The sequence below is a fragment of the Vipera ursinii genome (genome assembly GCF_947247035.1).
Source record: "Vipera ursinii genome assembly, chromosome: 1".
In the NCBI taxonomy this organism is placed as follows: Eukaryota; Metazoa; Chordata; class Lepidosauria; order Squamata; family Viperidae; genus Vipera; species Vipera ursinii.
Window position 1 is genome coordinate 358,025,892 of NC_139512.1, and position 24,731 is coordinate 358,050,622.

Consider the following 24,731-nt stretch of genomic DNA (forward strand, 5'->3'; position numbering starts at 1 on the left):
GGATCCTTGATGCTCTTTCATTTTCTTGCAGATGTTTCGTGACCCAACTAGGAAACATATGTCACTGCACGTTGTTTTTTTTTGTTCGTCAGAAAAGTTCATTTCTAACTGTACGTTTCCCCCTGCTCTCTGCACCTGTTGTGATAACTTATCTGGTAACCATAGTGAATCCCATATGACTAGTTATGTTACGGTTTCAGTCTGTTTAGTGCGCAGGTCTAGAAAGAGTTCTCACACCTCTACAAAGGTGATTTATACCTTAACAACATCATCAAGGCCGGATGGAGGGGTGGTGTGCAAGGAGGAGGAGGAGGAGGAGGAGGAGGAGGAGGAGGAGGAGGAGGGAGGAGGAGGAGGAGGAGGGAGGAGGAGGAGGAGGAAGAGGAAGAGGAAAAATGACTGTGGGGACCTTGGTGCTCTCTGAGCTGGGTGGTTTCCTTGCAGACCTTTCGTGACCCAGCTAGGGAACATCATCAGTGCTAGAGGGGAGTGCAGTGTGCGAAGAGAAGGAGGGAAGGTGGGGGGGAAAGGAGGACTGGACTGCATAAGGCTTGAGTAAGTTGCTTGTGCTGCAATGTAGCACCTGGTGCTCATCCGTTGCGCTTGGCATTCTCCATCTGGTGGCCAAGATGCCTGCCGCCACCTCTCAGGTGCAGCTTGGCCCAAAAGCGAAACCCCTGAGCAGACCCCTCCCCAATTCCCCTCCTGCTCACCTTGATCAGATCCGGGTACTCGCCAGTCAGCAAGCCGTAGAAGTCGTGGTCATCTCGGTTGAGGCCGACGCCCAGGAAACACGAAGGAAACCCCTGGAGACCCCGGGGGCCGGGCTCCTTGGCCCGCAAGTAGCAAACTCGGACACGCAGCGGCTGAAAGGGGGAAACGGGGGCTCAGGAAGGGGGGGGGGCAGCCACACCTCAGAGTCCCCTTCACTGGCACTCGGAGCGGGGCATGGGTGCGGGACACGCCGGCCACCGAAGGCAGGAATGACCTTGGCAAGGCCAGCTCAACTCGGCCAGCTTGCTCGGGGTGGCATTCGCTGCCTTGCAGTTTTCTGCAATTGTCCTGACAAAGCAGCACCCCGTTCACTTAATGACGGTTCAAACTTACGACGGTGCTGGGGAAAAAAAAGGGGGCTTCTAGTCTAACAATTCTACCATTTCTGTTAAATGGCTGTGCGGTCTCTTCTTGATAAGCCTCCAGGGATTGGAGCAGTCACAACTTCTGGAGGCAAGGAGTTCCACCGGTTAATTGTTCTGACTGTCAGGAAGTTTCTCCTTAATTCCGGGTTGCTTCTCTCCTTGATGAGTTTCTTTCTTTCCTTCCTCCCTCCCTCCCTCCCTCCTTCCCTCCTATAGAATAATAGAATAACAGACTTGGAAGGGGACCTTGGAGGTCATCTAGTCCAACCCCCTGCTCAGGCAGGAAACCCTTATACCATTTCAGACAAATGGCTGTCCAGTCTCTTCTTGAAAACCTCCAGTGTTGGAGCCTTCACAGCTTCTGGAGGCAGGTTGTTAATAATAATAATAGAGTTGGAAGGGACCTTGGAGGTCATCTAGTCCAACCCCCTGCTCAGGCAGGAAACCCTTATACCATTTCAGACAAATGGCTGTCCAGCCTCTTCTTAAAAACCTCCAGTGTAGAGCATTCACTGCTTCTGGAGGCAGGTGGTTCCACTGGTTAATTGTTGTATCAGCAAATTTCTCCTTAGTTCTAGGTTGCTTCTCTCTTTGGTTATAATAATTATTAATAATAATAGAGTTGGAAGGGACCTTGGAGGTCATCTATTCTGACCGCCTGCTCAGGCAGGAAACCCTATACCATTTCAGACAAATGGCTGTCCAGTCTCTTCTTAAAAACTTCCAGTGTTGGAGCATTCACCACTTCTGGAGGCAGGTTGTTCCACTGGTGAATTGTTCAACCTTCTGGGACTCCTGATGCACAGAATTGGACCACCTCCCCCTTTCCCCCCCCCAGGCTGCCTGGGGGAACTCAGACTGGGGAAAAAGTTTTTAAACTCAGGACTCAGGGAAAAAATAATATTAGCAACGTTCGAGGTGAGCGAAATAAAATGACAATACAGGGAGTCCTCAACTTATGAAAACAGCTGAGCCCAAAATTTATGCTGCTAAGCGAGACATTTGGTGCATGAACCTCTGCCCCATTTTACCACCTTTCTTGTCAAAGTCATTAAGTGAATCACGGCAGATGTTCGGTCGTTAAACAAATCCGGCTTCTCCCCATTGACTTTGCTTGTCAGAAGGTCGCGAAAGGGGATCACGTGACCCCCCCCAGGATGCTGCGACGGTCGTAACCGTGAGTCAGTTGCCGAGGGTCTGAGTTTCGATCACACGCCCACAGGGATGCTGCGACGGTCGCAAGTGTGAAAAATGGTCGTAAGTCGCTTTTTTCCAGTGCCGTCGTAACTTTGAACAGTCACTAAAGGAATGGTTGTTAAGTTGAGGACTCCCTGTATTTTTATTTTTTTTACCGGCATTGGAAACAATGACATCGGACTAGTCCTCGCAGTTACAACCGTGTGCGGTATCCCCGCGGTTGTGTGATCAAAATTCACACCCTTAGTATTTACAACGGATGCAGTCGTCCCCCTTTGGCGACTGTCCGGCCCACAAAGTCAACAGGGAAAGCCGGATTCACTTAACGACCGGGTGACTAACTTAACCACCGCAGCCAGCATTCGCTTAACGACGGTGGCGAGGAAGGTCGTAAAATGGAGCGAAACCCACTTAACGACGGTCTCGCTTCGCAGTGAAATTTGGGGCTGAGTGGTGATCCCCCTTAAGGGACGCTTTGTGCCCCAATGGTTGCCTGACCCCCCTCTTCTTTGGGAGGGGGAGGGTGTCCCCTCCTTACCTGAAGAGGCAGCTGCAGTCCCAACGGAGCCAGGAGCTGATTGGTCCACGCGCCGGCTGTGACCACTAGGCGTTTTGCCCGGTACTCCCCTCGGTCGGTCGTAACCGTGACCAGTGATCCCGGCAGGATTTGGAGCACCTTCTCTCCGTCCCTCAAGACCCCCTTGTGCCTCTGAAAGAGGTCCTGGGGGCCGGGGGGGGGAGACAAAAAGAGGTCTGACACACACACACACACACACACAATTTTTGCTTTCGGCCGGGCGGGACAACCGGCGAACGTTTGCATGCTCCGTGGGGCAGGTGAGGATTCAGTGCTTAACGCGCACCCGGCGCATTGCCCCGGGAGTGGAATCCCGGACAGGCCCTGGGTTCAAATGGGGGCGGTCTGCTGGTCATCTGTGCTGGTGCAAGGAGGCCGGGCGGAGAAGGGAAGGCCCGGAAATGGAAGGGAAGCGATCCTGAACGGGCGTCAATTCTCAGCCCTGGACTTCAACTCCCAGAATCCCCCAGCCAGCTTCTCTTTCTTTCTTTCTTTCTTTCTTTCTTTCTTTCTTTCTTTCTTTCTTTCTTTCTTTCTTTCTTTCTTTCTTTCTCTTCTCTTTCTTTCTTTCTTTCTTTCTTTCTTTCTTTTTCTTTCTTTCTTTCTTTCTTTCTTTCTTTCTTTCTTTCTTTCTTTCTTCCTTCCTTCTTTCTTTCCTTTTTCTTTTCTTTCATTTCATTTCCTTCCTTCCTTTTTTCTTTCTCATCTTTTTCCTCTTTCCTTTCCTTCCTCTTCCTCTCTTATCTTTTTCTTTTCTTTCATTTCCTTCCTCCCTTCCCTTCCCTTCCCTTCCCTTCCCTTCCCTTCCCTTCCCTTCCCTTTCCTTTCCTTTCCTTTCCTTTCCTTCCCATTTCACCTGTTGAGGTGACTTTGGGCAGCCCCCTTGAGACCCCTTTACCCAACCCTGGCTAGAGGTAGACCCCCTGAACAGCCACCTACCTGCAGGGGGATTATGGGAGTTGGAATCCAACCCCACCCAGCCGCAGCGGTTGTAAAGAGGCTCTTACTTCACCTCTGGATGACATTTGCTGGTTGCTTTCATGGCCCTGAAAGGGTTTTCGTTTCTCTCTCTTCTCCGGGTTTTTAATCTCCTCCTCCTCCTTAAATGGCCCGTGATGTTTGATTCTGGACTTTTGATCTGGGCTCCTTTCCATCCCCTGAGGGGCTTCGGCAGCCCTCCGGGCAGAAAAGCAGCTCTCGACTAAGAAGGCCATAAAGCTAAATAAAAGCCACCCACCCTGGGGGGGGGGGCGGGCAGGGAGGCCGAATCCTCCCAGGAGGCTGGAGAAATATTTATTTCAAAGGCGCCGGGTGGCCTTTGGGAATGGGAGGAGGGGCGACCCCCCCCTTCCTTCCTGGAGCGGTCTGTCTGTCTGCCCGCCTAGGGGTCTTTCCATTGGTCTGTCCGCCCGTCCATCCATCCATCCATTTGCCTGCTTGTCTGCCTCTTGATCTATCCATCTAGCTGTCCATTGGTCCATCCTTCCATCCGTCCCTCCGTCTGTTGTCTGCCTGCCTGCCCATCTATGTGTCCATCCATCCATATATTTATCTCTCTGCCTATCTCTCTTTCTCTCTCAATCATCTCCTTCTCTCTCACCCACCCACCCACCCACCCATCCATCTAGAATCTATCATCTATTTATCGATCTAAAATCTAACATCTATTTATCTAGCTCTGTATCTCTATCTAAAATCTATCATCTATCTATCTAAAATGTAACATCTATTTATCTAGCTCTGTCTATCCTATCTGTCTTTCTCTATCTCTCTCTATCATCTATCTATCATCTATTTATCTATCTCTATCTCTATCTAAAATCTATCATCTATTTATCTATCTAAAATCTATCATCTATTTATCTAGCTCTGTCTGTCTGTCTGTCTGTCTCTCTCTCTATAATGTAACATCTATTTATCTATCTCTATTTCTATCTGTCTTTCTCTATCTATCTCTATCATCTATCTATCATCTATTTATCTACCTCTGTCTGTCCGTCCGTCCGTCCGTCCATCCATCCATCCATCCATCCATCCACCCATCCATCCATCTCCCACCTTTATTATTTTAGCATTCATATCTGCAGTGCCAAGTGTGACCCATACACAAGGGGGCTCTTTTGTCCAAAGAGTTCACTAGGGCAGAAAGGATAGGGGGGGTACATTTCTCTTCACTCCCCCCTCCCCCAAACACCCACAGTTGCTACCTGCACAGCTCGGAGTGCCTTGCTGGCATACAAGACGCCTGCCGTGTGGTCCGTCAAGGCCATCTCCCCGCCGTACGGGTGGATCCCTGGGAACCGCTTGGCCAACTCCTGGGGGCCCAGGAAGTCCGTGGGCAACTGGTGGCGCTCCATGGTCCACCTGTAGCTTTGGAATTGGGGGTTCTCTGGGTGCCCCACCACCAGGGCGAGGATCGGCCTGCGGCAGAGGGAGGCGTGATTATGGCAGGGACCCTCTCTGGTGCCCCTGGGCGGCAGGATGGGGCAGACGGGGCACGGGGCTGCAGAAGGACCATCCGACTCAGAATAGGAGCTGGAAGGGGCCTTGGAGGTCTTCTAGTCCAGCCCCCTGCTCAAGCAGGAGACCCTAGACCCGATACCAGGGGTCTTCAAACTTGGCCCTTTTATGACTTGTGGACTTCAACTCCCAGAATTCCTCAGCCAGCAGTGTTAGAAGGGAGGAGGAGGAGGAGGAGGAGGAGGGGGAGGACTGTGGGGTCCTTGGTGCTCTCCGAGCTTGGTGGTTTCCTTGCAGACGGAAACCACCCAACTAGGTAACGCATTATTTATTTATTTATTTATTTATTTATTTATTTATTTATTTATTTATTTATTTATTTATTTATTAAATTTTTATACCGCCCTTCTCCCGAAGGACTCAGGGCGGTGTACAGGGCAATAAATATCAAAATGTAAATACAAAAGTTAAAAAGAAGTTAAAAAGGATTCAATAAATTATGCCCAATGTAATACAATAATAAAACTGTGTTAAAGCTAAATCCCACATTCACCCACAAGCAAAGCTGATCTAGATAAAACATCCTGGCACAGCTTCCTTCATGCTTGCAACATGACACCAACTCATGTCAGAGATCACGGGGTGGGGGTGGGGGAACATGTTCCGGTGACTTGCATAACCAATCAGGGGGAGCCCCCCGTGGCTGCCTTTAGCACCCCGCCCTGAGCTCAGTTACACTTTGTGCGTTTGGCAAGGCTGGTGTGTGTGTGTGTGTGTGTGTGTGTTTGTGTGCGCTGCCCCCACCTGCTTGCTTAGCCACAGCTCTGTGCATTGGGTGACTCCCCCCCCTCCCCACCCCGGAGTCCCTGAATTCACCCATTCTCTCTCTCTCTCTCTCTCACACACACTTACACACACTTACACACACACAAAGCCTTTGCTCTCCCCCAGAGCTGGGAGACAAGGGCCCCCTTCACAGGAACTGGCACAAGTTTCTTGTGGTTGCCGTGACGTTTTATGCTTTAGCGGTTTGTGTTGTGCTTCATCTGTTTTTCCAGTATTTGATTGATAGCTGCACAGAATCGGCTGAATTCTAAATAAATAAATGAAGTTTTGTGCATACAGTCTTTGTGTGTGTGTGTGTGTGTGTGCGTGTGTGTGTGTGTGTGTGTGTGAGGGGGGGGGCCTAGTACACAACACATGCCAAGCTTGTTCTAATGGCCCAAACAGTATCCTAGCAAAGAGGCAACCCTTTGATTGTGGATCATAGATTCCCTAGCTGGGTCATGAAAAAGCATCTTTTAAGAAAACCTCCAAACTCAGAGAGCACCTAGGACCTCATGTATTTATTATTATTATTATTATTATTATTATTATTATTATTATTATTATTATTATTATTATTATTATTATTATTATTATTATTATTATTATTCCTTCTCCACCTCCTCCTCCTCCCTTCTAGCACTGATGATGTTCCCTAGTTGGGTCATGAAACATCTGCAAGGAAACCCCCCAGCTCAGAGAGCATCCAGGACCCACCCCCCTCATTTCAACCCTGAGTTACAAAGGTTCTCCCTTTCTTGACTGAAAGCTGCCATTCTCCAAGAGAGAGCTCTCTGGGCATGTGCAGAGGGCAGATCTCATCTCATCCTCCCCCCCTTTCGCCCCCCCTCCCGCTCCAAGCTCCCCTTTTTATTGGCTTGGAAGCCTCTCCGGAGCATAATCGGCCTCTGGAGCCGGCGCGGGCGGGGAGGGGCAGAGGGAGAGCTTCGAGATGGGCAGCGAAGCGCGGGCCCGGAGGCTCCCTAGAGGTCATCCAGCCCAACCCGCTCCCGAGCCGCCTCCTCCTCCTCCTCCTCCTCCTCCTCACCTGTGCAGCCGAGTGCCGGCCTCGGCCTCCAGCTGAGCCCAGAGCGGCCGGGCTTCGGCCATCAGGGCCAGGTAGCGCTCCTGCGGGTAGGCGCTGCGGCTGATGCGGCTCTGGCCGTGGGAGCTTCCGCGGCTGTGGGGCAGCGGGAACTGCGGGGAGCAGGTGCGGGGGTCGGACGCTTTCCGGGGGTGGGGGAGGCCGCAGGAGGTCGCCCCCCCTCCCCGGCTTGCCCCCTCCCCAGGCTTCAGCCCCCTCCCCCGCCCTGCCCGGGCTTGTCCCGGCCAGCCTTGCAGGCAGCAGCCCGTCCGGGCAGGGCCGCCGCCGCTACCTGCTCCAAGAGGAGGGTCTTCAGCCGGCGGCGGGCCAGCTGGTAGGCAGCGCAGGAGCCCTGGATCCCCGCGCCCAGCACCAGCGCGTCGAAGGGCCGGCCGTCCTCCCCGCCCGCAGCCATGGCTCCTCGCCGGCTCTGGCCTGCCCGGGACGGGGGCGGGCAGGGGGCGAAGTCCGGCTGGCTTGCAGCCCGGCCCGGGTCCTCCCCCGCTTGGACGGAGGAGGGGCACCGCCGGGAGGGGGGGTTGCAAGGGCCGACGACGCCAGACTCCGAAGGGCCCTGGGTCAGCTGGAAGTGGGGGTGGGGTGGGGTTTTTTTGGGGGGGAGGTGGAGTTGGGGGGGGCTCGGTTCTTCCTCGGAGAAGAGCAACGAAGAGGATCGGGCGACTGGAGGCTAAAACATACCAGGAACGGTTGCTGGAATTGGGGATGTCTCGTTTAACGAAGAGAAGGACCAGGGGGGACATGATAGCAGGCTTCCAATCTCTCAGGGGCTGCCCCAAAGAAGAGGGAGTCAAGCTATTCCCCAAAGCGCCCGAAGGCAGGGCAAGAAGCAACGGATGGAAACTCATCAAGGAGAGAAGCAACCTGGAATTAAGGAGAAACTTCCTGACAGTTAGAACAATTAACCAGTGGAACTACCTGCCTCCAGAAGCTGTGAATGCTCCAACACTGGAAGTTTTTAAGAAGAGACTGGACAGCCATTTGTCTGAAATGGTATAGGGTTTCCTGCCTGAGCAGTGGGTTGGACTAGATGACCTCCAAGGTCCCTTCCAACTCTATTATTATTAATAATTATTATAACCAAAGAGAGAAGCAACCTAGAACTAAGGAGAAATTTGCTGATAGAACAATTAACCAGTGGAACTCCTGGCCTCCAGAAGCTGTGAATGCTCCAACACTGGAAGTTTTTAAGAAGAGACTGGACAGCCATTTGTCTGAAATGGGATAGGATTTCCTGCCTGAGCAGGGGGTTGGACTAGATGACCTCCAAGGTCCTTTCCAGCATTATTAACAACCTGCCTCCAGAAGCGGTGAATGCTGCATCACTGGAAGTTTTTAAGAAGAGATTGGACAGCCATTTTGTCTGGAATGGCATAGGGTTTCCTGCCTGAGCAGGGGGTTGGACTAGATGGCCTCCAAGGTCCCTTCCAACTCACTTATTCTGTTACCCAGTGGAAAAACCTGCCTCCAGAAGTTGTGAATGCTCCAACACTGGAAGTTTTTAAGAAGAGACTGGCCAGCCATTTGCCTGAAATGGTATAGGGTTTCCTGCCTGAGCAGGGGGTTGGACTAGATGACCTCCAAGGTTCCTTCCAACTTATTATTATTATTATTATTATTATTATTATTATTATTATTATTATTATTATTATTATAACTCAGCAGCCTCAAGGAGAGAAGCAAAAGAGAACTCGGGCGGGGGGGGGGTGACTTTCTAAGAGGTAGAAGGGTTTTGCCCCAGAAGTTGTTGTTGTTGTTGTTATTATTATTATTTATTGATTAGATTTATATACCACCCTTCTCCCGAGGGACTCAGGGCGGTGTCCAGGGCAATTAAAACATTTATTTATTTATTTATTTATTTTATTTTATTAGTTTTCTATACCGCCCTATTCCCGAAGGACTCAGGGCGGTTTACAGGGCAAAGTTTAAAAAAAAACAATAGAAAAGTTAAAATAGAAATAGAATTAAAATAAATTTATTACTAGCCCAACAAAATAAAACCAAGTTTAAAAACTGAAAACCCCTCAGTCCAGGCCAGAGAGATCAAAGAGCCAAGTTTTCAGGTCCTGACGAAACGAACGAAGGTCGCCGAGGGCGGTCCGGAGTTCCACAGGTAAGTCATTCCAAAGGTCTGGCGCGCCCACAGAGAAGGCCCTCCCTCTGGGGATCACCCGCCGGCACTCCCTGACCGGCGGCACCCTAAGGAGGCCCAGGACGATGGGAAGTTGATGCTGGCAGCAGGTGCTCCCTAAGATAATCCGGGCCCATGCCTCGCAGAACTATAAGTCTGGGAAACTCAACCGCCAACCCTGAGAGGGCGTCGAGAAGCTCGGGCAGGGCCGTTGCCACACAGCTGGGCGCCAGGTATGTTAGTGAGGAAGGGTGGTGGAAGGGAGGAAGGAAAAGGGAAGTGGGGAAGGGTGGTGGAAGGAAGGGAGGAAGGAACAGGGAAGTGGGGAAGGGTGGGGGGAAGGGAGGGGGAAGGGAGGAAAAGGGAAGTCGGGAAGGGTGGTGGAAGGAAGGGAGGAAGGAAAAGGGAAGTGGAGAAGTGGGGAAGGGTGGGGGAAGGGAGGAAGGAAAAGGGAAGTGGGGAAAGGTGGTGGAAGGCAGGAAGAAAGGAAAAGAAGTGGGGAAGGGTGGGGGAAGGGAGGAAGCAAGGCAAAGGGAAGTGGGGAAGGGTGGGTGGAAGGCAGGAAGAAAGGAAAAGAAGTGGGGAAGGGTGGGGGAAGGGAGGAAGCAAGGAAAAGGGAAGTGGGGAAGGGTGGGTGGAAGGGAGGCAGAAGGAAGGAAGGAAAAGAGAAGTGGGGAAGGGTGGTGGAAAGGAGGGTGGAGAAGGGTGGAAGGAGGGGGAAGGGAGGAAGGAAAAGGGAAGTGGGGAAGGGTGGTGGAAGGGAGGCGGAAGGGAGGAAGGAAGGAAAAGGGAAGTGGGGAAGGGTGGGTGGAAGGGAGGGAAAAGGTAGGAAAGAAAGAAAAGGGAAGTAGGAAAGGGAGGGGGAAGGGAGAAATAGGAAGGAAGGAAGGAAAGAGCAGTCTAATCAATGGGAGAAGCAACCTAGAACTAAGGAGAAAATTTTTTAAAATAATATTTTATTAATTTTCTATTATTACAATTCATTAGTGCTTAATGATCATGTTGACCGGGTTAATTTGTTAAATTCTTACTCTCTATCCTGTTTTTCCCAGTCATTGATAAAATAAATTCCACGTTTGAACATATTCTGCGCCTTCTTTAATTCTCAACGTAAGTCTATCCATTTCAGCACAGACCAGTATTTCCTTGATTATCTCTTCATCCAATGGAGGTTTTTTTTTTTCATTTTTCCAGGGCTGAGCAAATACCGTCCTCGCTGCTGTTAATGCATGCAATGTTAAATATACACTTTGTTTATCCAATTTTTTTGAAATTATACCTAATAAAAAAAGTTCAGCTTTAAAGTCTACGTGTTTTCCTAAAATCTTTTCTAACCAAGTACGCATTTTTGCCCATTTTTTTTTTTTGCTTTAACACACGTCCACCACAGGTGATGATGTGTACCAGGATTTCGATTACATTTCCAACATTTGCTAGACATATTTTTAAATATTTTCTGAACAATTAACCAGTGGAACGGCTTGCCTCCAGAAGCTGTGGGTGCCCCATCACTGGAGGTTTTAAAGAAGAGATTGGATAACTGTCTGGAATAGGGTTTTTTATTTGAGCTGGGGGGGTGGACTAGAAGACCTCCGAGGTCCCAGGGGTCATGCGATCCCCTTTTGCCACCTTCTGACTTGCAAAGTCAGTGCGGAAAAACCAGATTCTGGTTTTTCCCAAACTGTGTGATAACAACTTTGGTGATTCTCATAACAACGCTCTTTCGCTTAAGGACAACACGGTTCGGTTAACAACTGGGGTGATCTCCTTAACCAGCATTGCCCCCCCTTTTTTGCCATGGTGGTTAAGCCAGTCACCACAGTTTTGAAGTAAACCGTGTGGTCCTTAAGCGGATCTGGGTTCCCTTATTGATGTCAGCGCTGCTAACATCGGATGTTTTTGCGTTGACAACAGATGGAAATGTAGCCATCTTTTTCCCCTTTCGCTTTTGGAGTTAGATGATGCTGGGACAGGGGGGGAGGGGGGAGAGAATGTGAATGAGAGTCCAGCTAGACACAACAACACTAAACGTAGCGTGAGAATCAAGGTTACTGAGCCCAGAGCTGATAAAGAATTGGTGGGCTGGAGAGGAAGCCAGCGGCTTCACGCTAATTGGGGAATGTGATTTATGACGGTTAATTGCAGGAGGGAATTGTGCTTTGATACTAGGTGCCCAGGGGAGGGGAATTCAGTTCTTGGCTTCGATTAGGTAAGTGCCGATATTCTGCTACTCGAGTACAAGATCCTTTAAGGTAAACGACGCCTCGGGGTTCTTTTGAAGAGTTTCATCTGTCGGAACCAGGACTTTGCTCGTGGGAACAGGCTGGAAAGTGAGAAATGGGGACACCCCGACACACACACACACACCCTGGGGTGCTGCAGCTGAACACAAGCCAGGTGCCCATCACCCCAGTCTGGATCCCTTGTAGACGGGAGAAAGGCTCAGAAGCCCCAGTGTTTTTTTTCTCTCTCTCTCTCTTTTTCTAATGACCCGCCGAAGAGCCAAACTCCAATTTGAATTAACACACACACACATACACACACACACACACACACACACGCACGTCCTGGCATAAAAGACCGTGTGGTTTCGCAGGCCCTTTCTTCCCCCTTTGTGACAATTCTGCAAGCCCCTTCCCATGCACGCACGCACAACACGCACGCCTAATCCTCCTGCTCCAGGCTTGGCAGAATCTCTGGCTGCCTGGGCGGGCGGTGAATTAATTCCAAGGCTCTTTGGGGCTGCTTTCACGTGTGTGGTGAACGTGGCACAGCCGTGCCCTCAGCAGACTGTGCCCACCTGTTCACCATCATTAGGCAGTGCTTTTTTTGTAAAAGAAAAAAAAAAGGTGCCGGAACTCACACATGTCATACAACCCGCCTTGCCTACCCTACAAGGTTCCATCCAAAAAAAGGTGCCAGAACTCCGTTCTGAGCGTTCTGTGAGAAAAAAAAAAGCCTTGATCATCCGGTTATATTTGTAGCCTGGTTGCTTTTCATTTCTCCTCCTTCGCCTTCTCCTCTTCTCCCTCCTCCTCCCCTTCCCCTCCCCTTCCTCCTCTTCCCCACTCCCCTTCCCCTCCTCCACCTCCCTTTCCCTTCCCTTCCCGTCCTCTTCCTCTTCTCCTTTCTCTTCCTCCCCCTTTCCTTCTCCTCCTCCTCCCCCCCTTCCTCTCCTCCTCTTCCTCCCCTTCCCCTCCTCCTCCTGCCCCTTTCCTTTCTCCTCCTCCTCTTCCTCCCCTCCCCCCTCCTCTCTCGTGCCTTGGAGGAGGGCAGGGGTCCAATTACCACTCCAGGCTTAATACAAACTGACAGTGATCCATAGCACCATCTCCTTTGATGAAGGCATAATGAGGTTCTTTTTTTTTCCTCCCATCAAATAATCCAGACTTCTCATGAGAAATTTCTCAAAATAACCGCGAAAGCCTTAACGCAGAATCCTTTCCACACAATTGAAGCATTGGGGAGGGGGGGTGAAGGATCTGGGGAGCCCTTTGGACCCCCTTTCTTTGCAGGGAAACTCCGGATCACGGACGGAGGCTTCTGAAATCTCCTTCGGCAGCCAATCGGTGAAAAGCTCTGGACTTTGGGTGAACAGGAGGCAACGTGAATGGAAAGCACTAAAGTGGATTTCTTCGCTACACACCCTCTTCACAACCTGTTTTCCTTGTTCCCTTCTGGGGGGAGGGGGGCTTCGTGGTATCCGCAGCAGAACATCCAGATTCAGCCATAGTTTCACTCCATGCAGCATTGTGAATTCTCAGGCTTCCTCCTTCCGCTGTGTATTCAAGATGGACAGTATTTCATATTTTATTCTTATGTATATGTAGGGGTGTGGGTCTATACACATGTTGTATATAGCATGTTTTAGGTGTGTGTCATGTACATGTTTCACTTGGAGAGCGGGCAACTAAATTTCATTTTTGATGTGTGCCATTGTGCCCACAGTAAAAAAAATGACAATAAAGGTTATCTTATCATCTTATCTTATCTTATCTTACCTTATCTTATCTATCTTATCTTATCATCTTATATAATAATAATAATAATAATAATAATAATAATAATAATAATAATAATAATAATAAGAAGAAGAAGAAGAAGAAGAAGAAGAAGAAGAAGAAGAAGAAGAAGAAGAAGAAGAAGAAGAAGAAGAAGTAGTTGGAAGGGACCTTGGAGGTCATCTAGTCCAACCCTTTGCTCAGGCAGGAAACCCTACACCATTTCAGGCAAACGGATGTCCAGTCTCTTCTTAAAAACTTCCAGTGTTGGAGCATTCACCGCTTATGGAGGCAAGGAGTTCCACTGGTTAATTGTTCTCACTGTCAGGAAGTTTCTCCTTAGTTCTAGGTTGCTTCTCTCCTTATCTTATCTTATCTTATCATCTTATCTTATCTTATCTTATCTTATCTTATCTTATCTTATCTTATCTTATCTTATCTTATCTTATCTTATCTATCTTATCTTATCTTATCTTATCTTATCATCTATCTTATCTTATCTTATCTTATCTTATCTTATCTTATCTTATCTTATCTTATCTTATCTTATCTTATCTACAAGCTTTGCTCTCAGAGGAATAGGGAGCAAAACTTGGGTTTAATTCTAGCAAATCAGCTTCAATGATGTCCCAGCCTCCAGTTTTCCACCCTACAACATAAGCTAGGATGGGCCTCACCTGCCTTCAGCCCAGAGACAGTTGGGAGAAACGCTCTATATCATCTGCCTCTCTAGTTATCATCTATATCTGTCATCTATCTACACATATCCATCTATCTATCTATTTCTATCATCTCTCTCTCTTCTTATTCATCTATCTGTCTCTATATAATGACATTGTGTGGAAAATAGGAAGAAGGATTGGGTATGTTTGCTTGAGTTATAAAAATGATAAAGTTGGGAGAGAGAGAGAGAGAGAATAGATATAGATAGATATAATAGATATAGATAAATATAATACCTATATCTATATATCTATATAGATCTAGATATATGTTAAATGCTTGTTAACTAGATTACCTTGCTAGGCCCCAAACATGGGACAAATCTTTATTTCCTGTTTCGGCCTAACCGAAGGCCATCCACAGGCAGTAGTCACAACAGTGACAGCTCATATTTGTGTAAATTTTTTTAGATTGCTAACAAAGAATTAAAGGGAGACTGATATGCATTTCAAACTTATTTGTTTTCATCAGTCAGCCATACCCTTCTGAGATTCGAACCTGGGCTGATTTGCACATTAGGCAGTTGTTTAAACCTCTAGGCCACAGGCTCTATCTCACTTTGTTAGCTGAGAAGCAAGGGAGATATGTGTTAAATGCTTGTTAACTATTTAGATTACCTTGCTAGATATATAGATATAGATAGATGAGAGAGAGATACAGATCAGATAGATGTTGATTGATAGCTAGAGATAGCTAGATGATAGATGACGATAACAACAACAACAATAATAATCTGGGAAGGGACCTTAGAGGTCATCTAGCCCAACCCCCTGCTCAGGCAGGAAACCCTGTACTATTTCAGACAAATGGCTGTCCAGTCTCTTCTTAAAGACTTCCACTGTTGGAGCACTCACCGCTTCTGGAGGCAAGGAGTTCCACTGGTTAATTGTTCTAGCTGTCAGGAAATTCTTCCTTAGTTCTAGGTTGCTTCTCTCCTGGATGAGTTTCCATCCGTCGCTTCTTGTCCGGCCTTCAGATAGAAGGATGGATAGACAGAGAGAGATGGGTAGAGAAATGAGCTTCCTTCCATGCCTGGATCATGGTCTCCTGTCTCCTGGTCCCACACAATAGCCCACACCCCACACCGACCCACATCATAGAGAGCTGGGGGTGGGGGTCAGAGGCAGATTTCCAGAGCGGGGGTGGGGGGTGGGGGGATCTGCCGTGCAATTCAAGGATTCCAAAGTCAGAAAACAATTAGAAGGGAATGAAAATGGATGCAACTCAAGAGTCAGGGCTGAAAGTCACAGATTGCTCCTTCCCTCCCTCACCAAACCTCCCCCCCCCATCTACATATCTTGATCCACGGGCTGTCAAAGTGAGGAATTAGCTGACAATCTGCATAATGAGAGGATCTGGAGAAGCAGATGAACGGCAGGCAGCGAAGTGAAAAAGGGCCTCCATTTCTCTGATTTATAGGGTCTTAAATCCCAAAGAACCACATCATTTGCACCATTGTACATCTTAACTCCCGTTGCTTAAGAAACAGCGGCATCGACTTAAGAGCCCAAAAGGAAATGTAAATAGTTTTAAAGAAGAAGAAGAAGGACGGGAGAAGGGGGCCGCTTTTTCGGAGAGGCGAGTAGGAAATTTGATTTGCTGGAGGATAAAAGATTAATTCCCGCAGACTCAATTGGTTTAAATGTAAGCAACGGATACATTGCTCAAACAAGCGAGGGTCAATTTGACTGTGAAATCGCTCTTGATAGGGAGAGAGGGGAGGAAAAAAAAGTGGATTAAGGATGATTAAATTTCTGGAAGTCTCACCTGAGTTGCCCGCAAATAACCCCAATCACAGAACAGGTCAATTGCAGTCTTTAACTTCTTTTTTTTTTCCCTTTTTTTCTTTTTCAAATGTCTTGCATTTTGCTGAAGGAGGAATTATTTCAGGAGAGGATTTCAGGATAGCAATTACCGAATCCACTAGAGATTGGGGGGGGGGGGGGAAACCGTCTCCCTACTCTGATTGCAGATCAAATCAGAGAGCAGAATTAATGCAGGTAATGGATGGCCCAAGCTAAATTTCCAGTCTGCCAGAGCTGGTTGCGTTGTTGTCCCAAGAGACCTCGGCAGAAAGGCCTCTGGCCCTGGCAGATATCCAGGATGGAGAAACAGGAGGCTGGCAGCGCCAGGAGACCCGGGAACTCCTGTTGATCACGTCTCCCAAATCCTGGATACGGTATTTTTCAACCTCAGCAACTTCAGCATGAATGGACTTCAGCTCCCAGAATCCCCCAGCCAGCCTGCTTTAAGAGGGGTGGACTTCCACTCCCAGAATTCTCCAGCCAGCCTGCTTTAAGAGGGGTGGACTTCCACTCCCAGAATCCCCCAGCCAGCCTGCTTTAAGAGGGGAGGACTTCCACTCCCAGAATCCCCCAGCCAGCCATGCTTTAAGAGGGGCGGATTTCCACTCCCAGAATCCCCCAGCCAGCCTGCTTTAAGAGGGGAGGACTTCCACTCCCAGAATCCCCCAGCCAGCCTGCTTTAAGAGGGGTGGGTTTCATTTCCCAGAATCCCCTAGCCAGCCTGCTTTAAGAGAGGCGGACTTCCACTCCCAGAATCCCCCAGCCAGCCTGCTTTAAGAGGGGAGGACTTCCACTCCCAGAATCCCCCAGCCAGCCTGCTTTAAGAGGGGAGGACTTCCACTCCCAGAATCCCCCAGCCAGCCTGCTTTAAGAGGGGTGGACTTTGACTCCAGAATTCTGGCTTGGGAATTCTGGGAGTCAAAATCCAGCCATCTTAAAGTTGCTGAAGTGAAGAAAAACTCGGTAACTTCCAACCTGGACCTCCCATATCAAAATAACCTTAATATATGGAGTTTGGTAAGCATCTGATTACTTCCCCTGCCCATCCTTTGATCCAGAAAATTGGCAGAGTGTAGAAAGATGTTCTAGCCTAAATGCCACGAACTGTACAATTTGCAGAAGTCACTTTGCCTTCCTGAGGCGATTCTGTTTCGTTTCTTCTGGCATTTCTCATGCAAACGGTTACTTTGAGACTTGGTGATTTGTTCATTCAGAACAGAGCAGAATAACAGAGTTGAAAGGGACCTCAGAGATCTTCTAGTCCAACCCCCCCTGTTCGAGCAGGAGAGCCTGTTCCAGACGGTGTCCAACCTTGGGCACTTTGTGACTTGTGGACTTCAACTCCCAGAATTCTCCAGCCAACCATATCAAGCTGGGGAAATCTGGGAATTAAGTCCACGGGTCTTAAGGTTGCCAAGGTTTGACATCCTTAGGGATAGGCAACCTTGGCACGGCTGGCTGAGGAATTCTGGGAGTTGAAGTCCACGAGTCATGAAGGGGCCATACTTCCCCCATGCTGGCTGAGGAATTCTGGGAGTTGAAGTCCACAAGTCATGAAGGGGCCATAGTTCTCTCATGCTGGCTCAGGAATTCTGGAAATTGAAGTCCACAAGTTATGAAGGGGCCATAGTTCCCCCATGCTGGCTGAGGAATTCTGGGAGTTGAAGTTCACCAGTCATAAAAGAGCCAAGGTTGCCTACCCCTGTCAAATGGCTGTCCAACCACTTCTTGAAAACTTGCAATGATGGAGCACTCACAACTTCTGGAGACAAGCTGTTGATTGATTGATTGATTGATTGATTGATTGATTGATTCATTCATTCATTCATTCATTCATTCATTCATTCATTCATTCATTCATAGGTTGGACTAGAAGACCTCCAAGATGCTTTGGTCGGATGTCTTGGGGTCCTCCTGTTCCAAGTCTGAACCATTTAGCTAGATCAGATTCCGTGCAAACTGTGGTTGCAAACTGTCACACCGTTCTTCAATTCACAGATGGGGTGGCCTTGACCCACCTCCCCCTCTTCTTAGGGCTGTCCACAGTGTTGTGGCCTGCGATGTCAGAAGCCTTCGGACCATCTGTACAGTGGGATCAGGTGTCTCTTTTCCCAACACAGAAAGAACGGTTGCTGGAATTGGGTCTGTCTAGTTTAATGAAGAGAAGGACGAGGGGAGGGGGGATGTGATAGCAGTGATCCAATGTTGGAGGGGCTGCCCCAAAGAAGAGGGAGTCAAGCTATTCTCCAAATCACCTGAAGGCAGGACTGGAAGCAACGGATGGAAACTAACCAAAGAGAGAAGCAACCTGGAACTAAGGAGAAACTTCCTGACAGTTAGAACAATTAACCAGTGGAACAACCTGCCTCCAGAAGTTTTTAGTGCTCCATCACTGGAGGTAATAATAATAATAATAATAATAATAATAATAATAATAATAATAATAATAATAATAATAATAATAATAATAATAATAATAATAATAAAGTTGGAAGTGACCTTGGAGGTCATCTAGTCCAACCCCCTGCTCAGGCAGGAAACCCTGTACCATTTCAGACCAATGGCTGTCCAGTCTCTTCTTAAAAACTTCCAGTGTTGGAGCATTCACCACTTCTGGAGGCAGGTTGTTCCACTGGTTAATTGTCCTCACTGTCAGGAAGTTTCTCCTTAGTTCCAGGTTGCTTCTCTCCTTGATGAGTTTCCATCCGTTGCTTCTTCTCCTCCCTTCGGGCGCTTTGGAGAACAGCTTGACTCCCTCTTCTTTGGGGCAGCCCCTGAGATACTGGAAGGCTGCTATCATGACCCCCCTGGTCCTTCTCTTCATTAAACTAGACATCCCCAATTCCAGCAACCGTTCCCTATATGTTTTAGCCTCCAGCCCCCTAATCATCTTTGTTGCTCTTCTCTGTACTCTTTCTAGAGTCTCGACATCTTTTTTACATCGTGGTGACCAAAACTGGATGCAGTATTCCAGGTGTGGCCTTACCAAAGCATTGTAAAGTGGTATTAGTACTTCACTTGATCTTGATTCTCTCCCTCTGTTAATGCAGCCTAGCCCTGTGTTGGCTTTTTTGGCAGCTGCAGCACACGGCTGGCTCCTATTGAAGTGATTGTCAGAAGAGATGTCACAATCCATTGATATCACATTCATAAATGTATGGTTAAAATATTGCGCCTACCGGGATTCTGCCATACTTGTAGAAGGAGGGGGGGGATTGTTTATTCAGTCTATCTGTAGCTGCTTTCAAAGAAACTTTGATCTGGGGGAATTAAGGGGGGAAAGTGATCTGTCTGTTGGGGTAGGAAGAAGGCAATCAACAAACGAAGTTCCTTTCTTCCCACGGAAGGACCTGACAACCAAATTGATGGGATCCTAACCAAATGGAGTTTTGAGGGGAGGGGGGGGAGGGTTGAACCGGGAATGCTTATATAGAATGGAATGTGACTCAAGACCAGATCCTGTCTGATATCTCCACAACCAATCCTATCCTAGTAAACTTTTTCGACAACTCGGCTCCAAGAATCCTTATTTCCTAAGATGTGGATTGGGGTCAGTCCTGACAAGAGACTGGACAGCCAGAAATGGTATGGGGTCTCAAGCTTGAGCGACGGGGTTGGACTAGATGACCTCCAAGGTCCCTCCCAACTCTGTTATTCTGTAATTCTGCCACTGCATCAGATGTTTGGGATGGGTTCCTGGGTGCATCTGCCTCTTCCTCTACCCCCTGCTGACATTTCATCAGTCCCTCTAGTTTTAAAATACGGTTCATCCTAATTTCCAGCGTTCACTTAATGTCGCTTTTGGAGACGTCTCGCACTCGTTCAGCAATTAAAACCATCATTCCATCATTGTTTCTGAGATGTTTTTCTGCTGTTCTTCCATGTCTTTCATTGTCTCCCCTTTCCCCTCCATCTTTGCCTGCTGTCTTTTCATCTGTTCACGTTTGCATAAACGATTCCTTGATATCTATTATTTTCCTAAATAAATCTCTTTTCTTTCCCGTTTGACAGCGACTCTGGGTTGCTTTGCGTCGCTTATTTCAAAAGAGTTCCAGGTTTTTTTTCTGGAATTCGGCATCTAGTTACAATACAGGTTGTCCTCAACTTACAACGGTTTGTTTAGGGACTGTTCAAGGTTACAAGGGCACTGAACAAAGCGACGTGACCATTTTTCACGCTTATGACCATTGCCGTGGTCACATGAACAAAATCCAGGCAGTTGATAACTGGCAGGTATTTACGACCGTTGCTGTGTCCCAGGTCATGTGATGAAAATCAATGGAGTGACTTTGGGCCAATCAGCAGGAGACGGTGAGTTCTAGTCCCGCCTTAGGCATAAATAGTGGCTAGTGACTTTGAGCCAATCACCAGGAGACGGTGAGTTCTAGTCCCGCCTTAGGCATAAATAGTGGCTAGGGACTCTGGGCCAATCACCAAGAGACGGTGAGTTCTAGTCCCGCCTTAGGCATAAATAGTGGCTAGTGACTTTGAGCCAATCACCAGGAGACGGTGAGTTCTAGTCCCGCCTTAGGCATAAATAGTGGCTAGGGACTCTGGGCCAATCACCAAGAGACGGTGAGTTCTAGTCCCGCCTTAGGCATAAATAGTGGCTAGTGACTTTGAGCCAATCACCAGGAGACGGTGAGTTCTAGTCCCGCCTTAGGCATAAATAGTGGCTAGGGACTCTGGGCCAATCACCAAGAGACGGTGAGTTCTAGTCCCGCCTTAGGCATAAATAGTGGCTAGTGACTTTGAGCCAATCACCAGGAGACGGTGAGTTCTAGTCCCGCCTTAGGCATAAATAGTGGCTAGTGACTTTGAGCCAATCACCAGGAGACGGTGAGTTCTAGTCCTGCCTTAGGCATAAATAGTGGCTGGGGACTCTGGGCCAATCACCAAGAGACGGTAAGTTCTAGTCCCGCCTTAGGCATAAATAGTGGCTAGTGACTTTGAGCCAATCACCAGGAGACGGTGAGTTCTAGTCCTGCCTTAGGCATAAATAGTGGCTAGGGACTCTGGGCCAATCACCAAGAGACGGTGAGTTCTAGTCCCGCCTTAGGCATAAATAGTGGCTGGGGACTCTGGGCCAATCACCAAGAGACGGTAAGTTCTAGTCCCGCCTTAGGCATAAATAGTGGCTAGTGACTTTGAGCCAATCACCAGGAGATGGTGAGTTCTAGTTCCGCCTTCAGCATGAAAGCCACTTGGGTGACTTTTGGTCATCCAGTAGGAGACAGTGAGTTCTAGTCCCAACTTAGCCATGAAAACCGGCTGGGTGACTTTGGGCCAATCACCAGGAGACGGTGAGTTCTAGTCCTGCCTTAACTATGGAAGCTGTTTGGGTGAGTTTGGTGAGTTTGTTTCTCTCAACCTAAGCCACCTCACAGGGTTGTTGTTGAGGGGAAAATAGGAGGAATGAGTATTACATATGTTTGCCACTTCAAGTTACTTATTCTGTTGTTTTCGATTTTCCCCAAATAAGACCCAACCGGAAAATAAGCCCTAGCATGATTTTTCGGAATGCTCGTAATATAAACCAGGTTTGGATTCTGACTGGGCAGAGACTGACGGAGGAGGGGGGGGAAATCGAGTGGTCTTGAGAATGCCATTTGGACTGAATTCGATCCTGTGACCCCAGAAGAAGTGGACAGGATCATGGCGAGGCTGAGTTCCACCACCTGTTTATTGGACCCGTGCCCCTCCTGGCTGGGGTATGCAGCTCGGGAGGGGACACGAGGCTGGCTCCAGGTGGTAATAACTGCTTCTTTGAGAGAGGGTACCTTCCCTGCCGCCTTGAAGGAGGCGGTGGTGAGACCCCTCCTCAAGAAGCCTGCCCTGGACCCGGCCATTTTGAACAACTATCGTCCGGTCTCCAACCTTCGCTTTCTTGCGAAGGTGGTTGAGAGAGTGGTGGCACATCAGCTCCCTCTGGTCCTGGAGGAAGCGGATTATCTGGACCCCTACCAATCGGGTTTCAGGCCCGGGCACAGCACGGAGACGGTATTGGTCACGCTGGTGAATGATCTCTGGCGGGCTCGGGACGGGGGTTGCTCCTCTGTCCTAGTCCCATTAGACCTCTCAGCGGCTTTCGATACCATCGACCATGGTATCTTGCTGCGACGCCTCAGGGGGTTAGGAGTGGGGGGCACTGTCTTGCAGTGGTTCTCCTCCTATCTCCTGGGACGCTCGCAGTCGGTGTTGACGGGAGGGCAGAGGTCCACCCTGAGGCCTCTCGTTTGTGGAGTTCCTCAGGGGTCGGTCCTCTCACCCCTCCTGTTCAACATCTATATGAAGCCGCTGGGCGAGATCATTCGGGGTTTCGGGGTGGGGTATCATCAGTACGCTGATGATACCCAACTTTTTCTTTCCACCCCGAACCAACTCAGTGATGCCCTCAACGTGATGTCCCGTTGCCTGGAGGCAGTCCGGGTTTGGATGGGGAGGAACAGGCTTCGACTCAATCCCGCCAAGACTGAGTGGCTGTGCATACTGGCATCTCGGATCAACCAGTCTTCTTGATAGGGCCCACAACTTGGGCATCCTCCTGGATTCACGGCTCAGTTTGGAAGATCATATAGGAGCCGTGGCCAGGGGGGCTTTTGCCCAGGTTCGCCTGGTGCGCCAGTTGCGGCCCTACCTGGACCGAGATGCCCTGCGCACAGTCACTCATGCGCTCGTGACCTCCCGTTTAGACTACTGCAACGCTCTCTACATGGGGCTGCCCTTGAGGACCACCCGGAGGCTTCAGCTGGTGCAGAATGCAGCCGCGCAAGTTGTGATGGGAGTTTCCCAATTCTCCCATGTAACACCTCTTCTTCACGAGCTGCATTGGGTTCCGGTTGCCCTCCGGGTGAGATTCAAGGTGCTGGTGATGACCTATAAAGCCCTAAATGGCTTGGGTCCGGACTACCTATGGGAGCACCTGAGATCCCATCGTCCTGTGCGCTCCCACAGGGAGGGCATCCTCAGGGTCCCGCCGGTCAGGGAGTGCCGGCGGGCGATCCCCAGGGGGAGAGCGTTCTCTGTGGGCATGCCTGCCCTATGGAATCAACTGCCGGTAGAACTCCGGATCGCCCCCGACTTTTGTTCGTTTCGCCGGGACCTAAAAACCTGGCTTTTTGAGTTAGCTGGCCCGGACTGAGGGGTTTTAAGGTTTTAAATTTTAATTTTAACTTTTCTGGGGCTATTAATTTAATTTTATTTTAATTTTTATATTGTACTGTTTTAATTTTGCCCTGTAAACCTCCCTGAGTCCTTTGGGAAAAGGGCGGTATATAAATTGAATTAAATAAATAAATAAGCCCCACACCCAAAATAAGTCCCAGTTAAGATCATCAGGCAGGATGCTGATAGTACCGTATTTCTCTGAATATAAGCCCTTAACGGAAAATAAAGTCCTCATGTGTCTTTTGGAGCAAAAATTAATATAAGACCCGCTTTTATTTTCACGGAAACACAGCATGGCAAGAAAGGCAGCATAAAAATCTAATAAATTAATATATAAAAGTAAATAATGCATCAAACAAATCTTTTGGCTGCCAGGACTTAATTAACATCGCGGTGTGTGTGTGTGTGTGTGTGTGTGTGTGTGTGTGTGTCTCTCTCTCTCTGTGTAGGCGAATAATAGTGTGGCGAAGGAAACGACATAGGCTCAGATTTCCCCACTTTTTAAGGGTTTGCCCCCCATGTTCCCAAGCGAGACTTGCATCAAAAAAGTCAGAGGGGCTGCCAGAGAAGAATTGGCAGCACAACTTAGCCTCACCCCAATGTATTTCTTTACGGTTAGATTCGCACCCAAGACGTCGAGAAGATTCTTCCCCAGACCTGTCTGAAGGCAGAGGGAGGAAGCCATGGGCACCTGACCACGGAGCCGAGGGTTTCCCGTGGAAATACAGGTAGTCCTCGGCTTAACGACCACAAATCAGCCTGAAATGTCTGTTGCTAAGTGAGGCATTTGTGGAAGGGCGTTTGGCCCCATTTTGCCACCTTTCTGGCCACCGTTCTTAAGTGAATCCTTGCAGCTGTGAAGTTAGTGACACCGTTGTTAGGCGAATCCGGCTTTGGCTTTGCTTGTCAGGAGGTCATCAAAAGGGATCATGTAAGCCCGGGACACTGTGACCGTCGTAAACATGAGTCAGTTGCCAAGCCTCTGAATGTTGATCACAGGGACGCTCCGAACGGTCGTAAGTGTGAAAAACAGTCATAAGCCACCTTTTTCAGTGCCGTTGTAAGTTCAAATGGTCACTATCAATATCTTCATTAACGATTTGGATGAGGGGATAGATGGGGAACTCATCAAATTTGCAGACGACACCAAGCTGGCAGGAATAGCCAGCGCTCCAGAAGATAGGCTTAAGATACAGGAGGATCTGGACAGACTCAAACACTGGGCACTATCTAACAAAATGAAATTCAATGGTGAAAAAAGTAAGGTTCTACATTTAGGCAGGAAAAATCAAATGCACAGGTATAGTATAGGTGGTACCTTGCTCAATAGTAGTAACTGTGAGAGGGATCTTGGAGTCTTAGTAGACAATCTCTTCAATATGAGCCAGCCGTGTGCTGCAGCTGCCAAAAAAGCCAACACAGTGCTAGGCAGCATTAACAGAGGGATAGAATCAAGATCAAGTGAAGTACTAATACCACTTTACAATGCTTTGGTAAGGCCACATCTGGAATACGGCATCCAGTTTTGGTCACCACGATGTAAAAAAGATGTCGAGACTCTAGAAAGGGTACAGAGAAGAGCAACAAAGATGATTGGGGGA

At 48.7% G+C, this 24,731-nt stretch overlaps 1 protein-coding gene across 1 annotated transcript in view; it reads right to left on the reverse strand.

The window, feature by feature from the left end:
- PIPOX (pipecolic acid and sarcosine oxidase) overlaps positions 1 to 7,775 on the reverse strand; it is a 14,026-nt gene extending 6,251 nt beyond the window's left edge. Inside the window, exons 1-5 of the mRNA XM_083379825.1 lie at positions 7,575 to 7,775; positions 7,247 to 7,395; positions 5,121 to 5,334; positions 2,875 to 3,057; positions 714 to 866 (exon numbers count right to left, since the gene is read on the reverse strand). Of these exons, the coding sequence (XP_083235951.1) occupies positions 714 to 866; positions 2,875 to 3,057; positions 5,121 to 5,334; positions 7,247 to 7,395; positions 7,575 to 7,697 (822 nt within the window). The 5' untranslated portion in view covers positions 7,698 to 7,775. The remainder of the gene's footprint in view (positions 1 to 713; positions 867 to 2,874; positions 3,058 to 5,120; positions 5,335 to 7,246; positions 7,396 to 7,574) is intronic.
- Between the last annotated feature and the right edge of the window lie 16,956 nt (positions 7,776 to 24,731).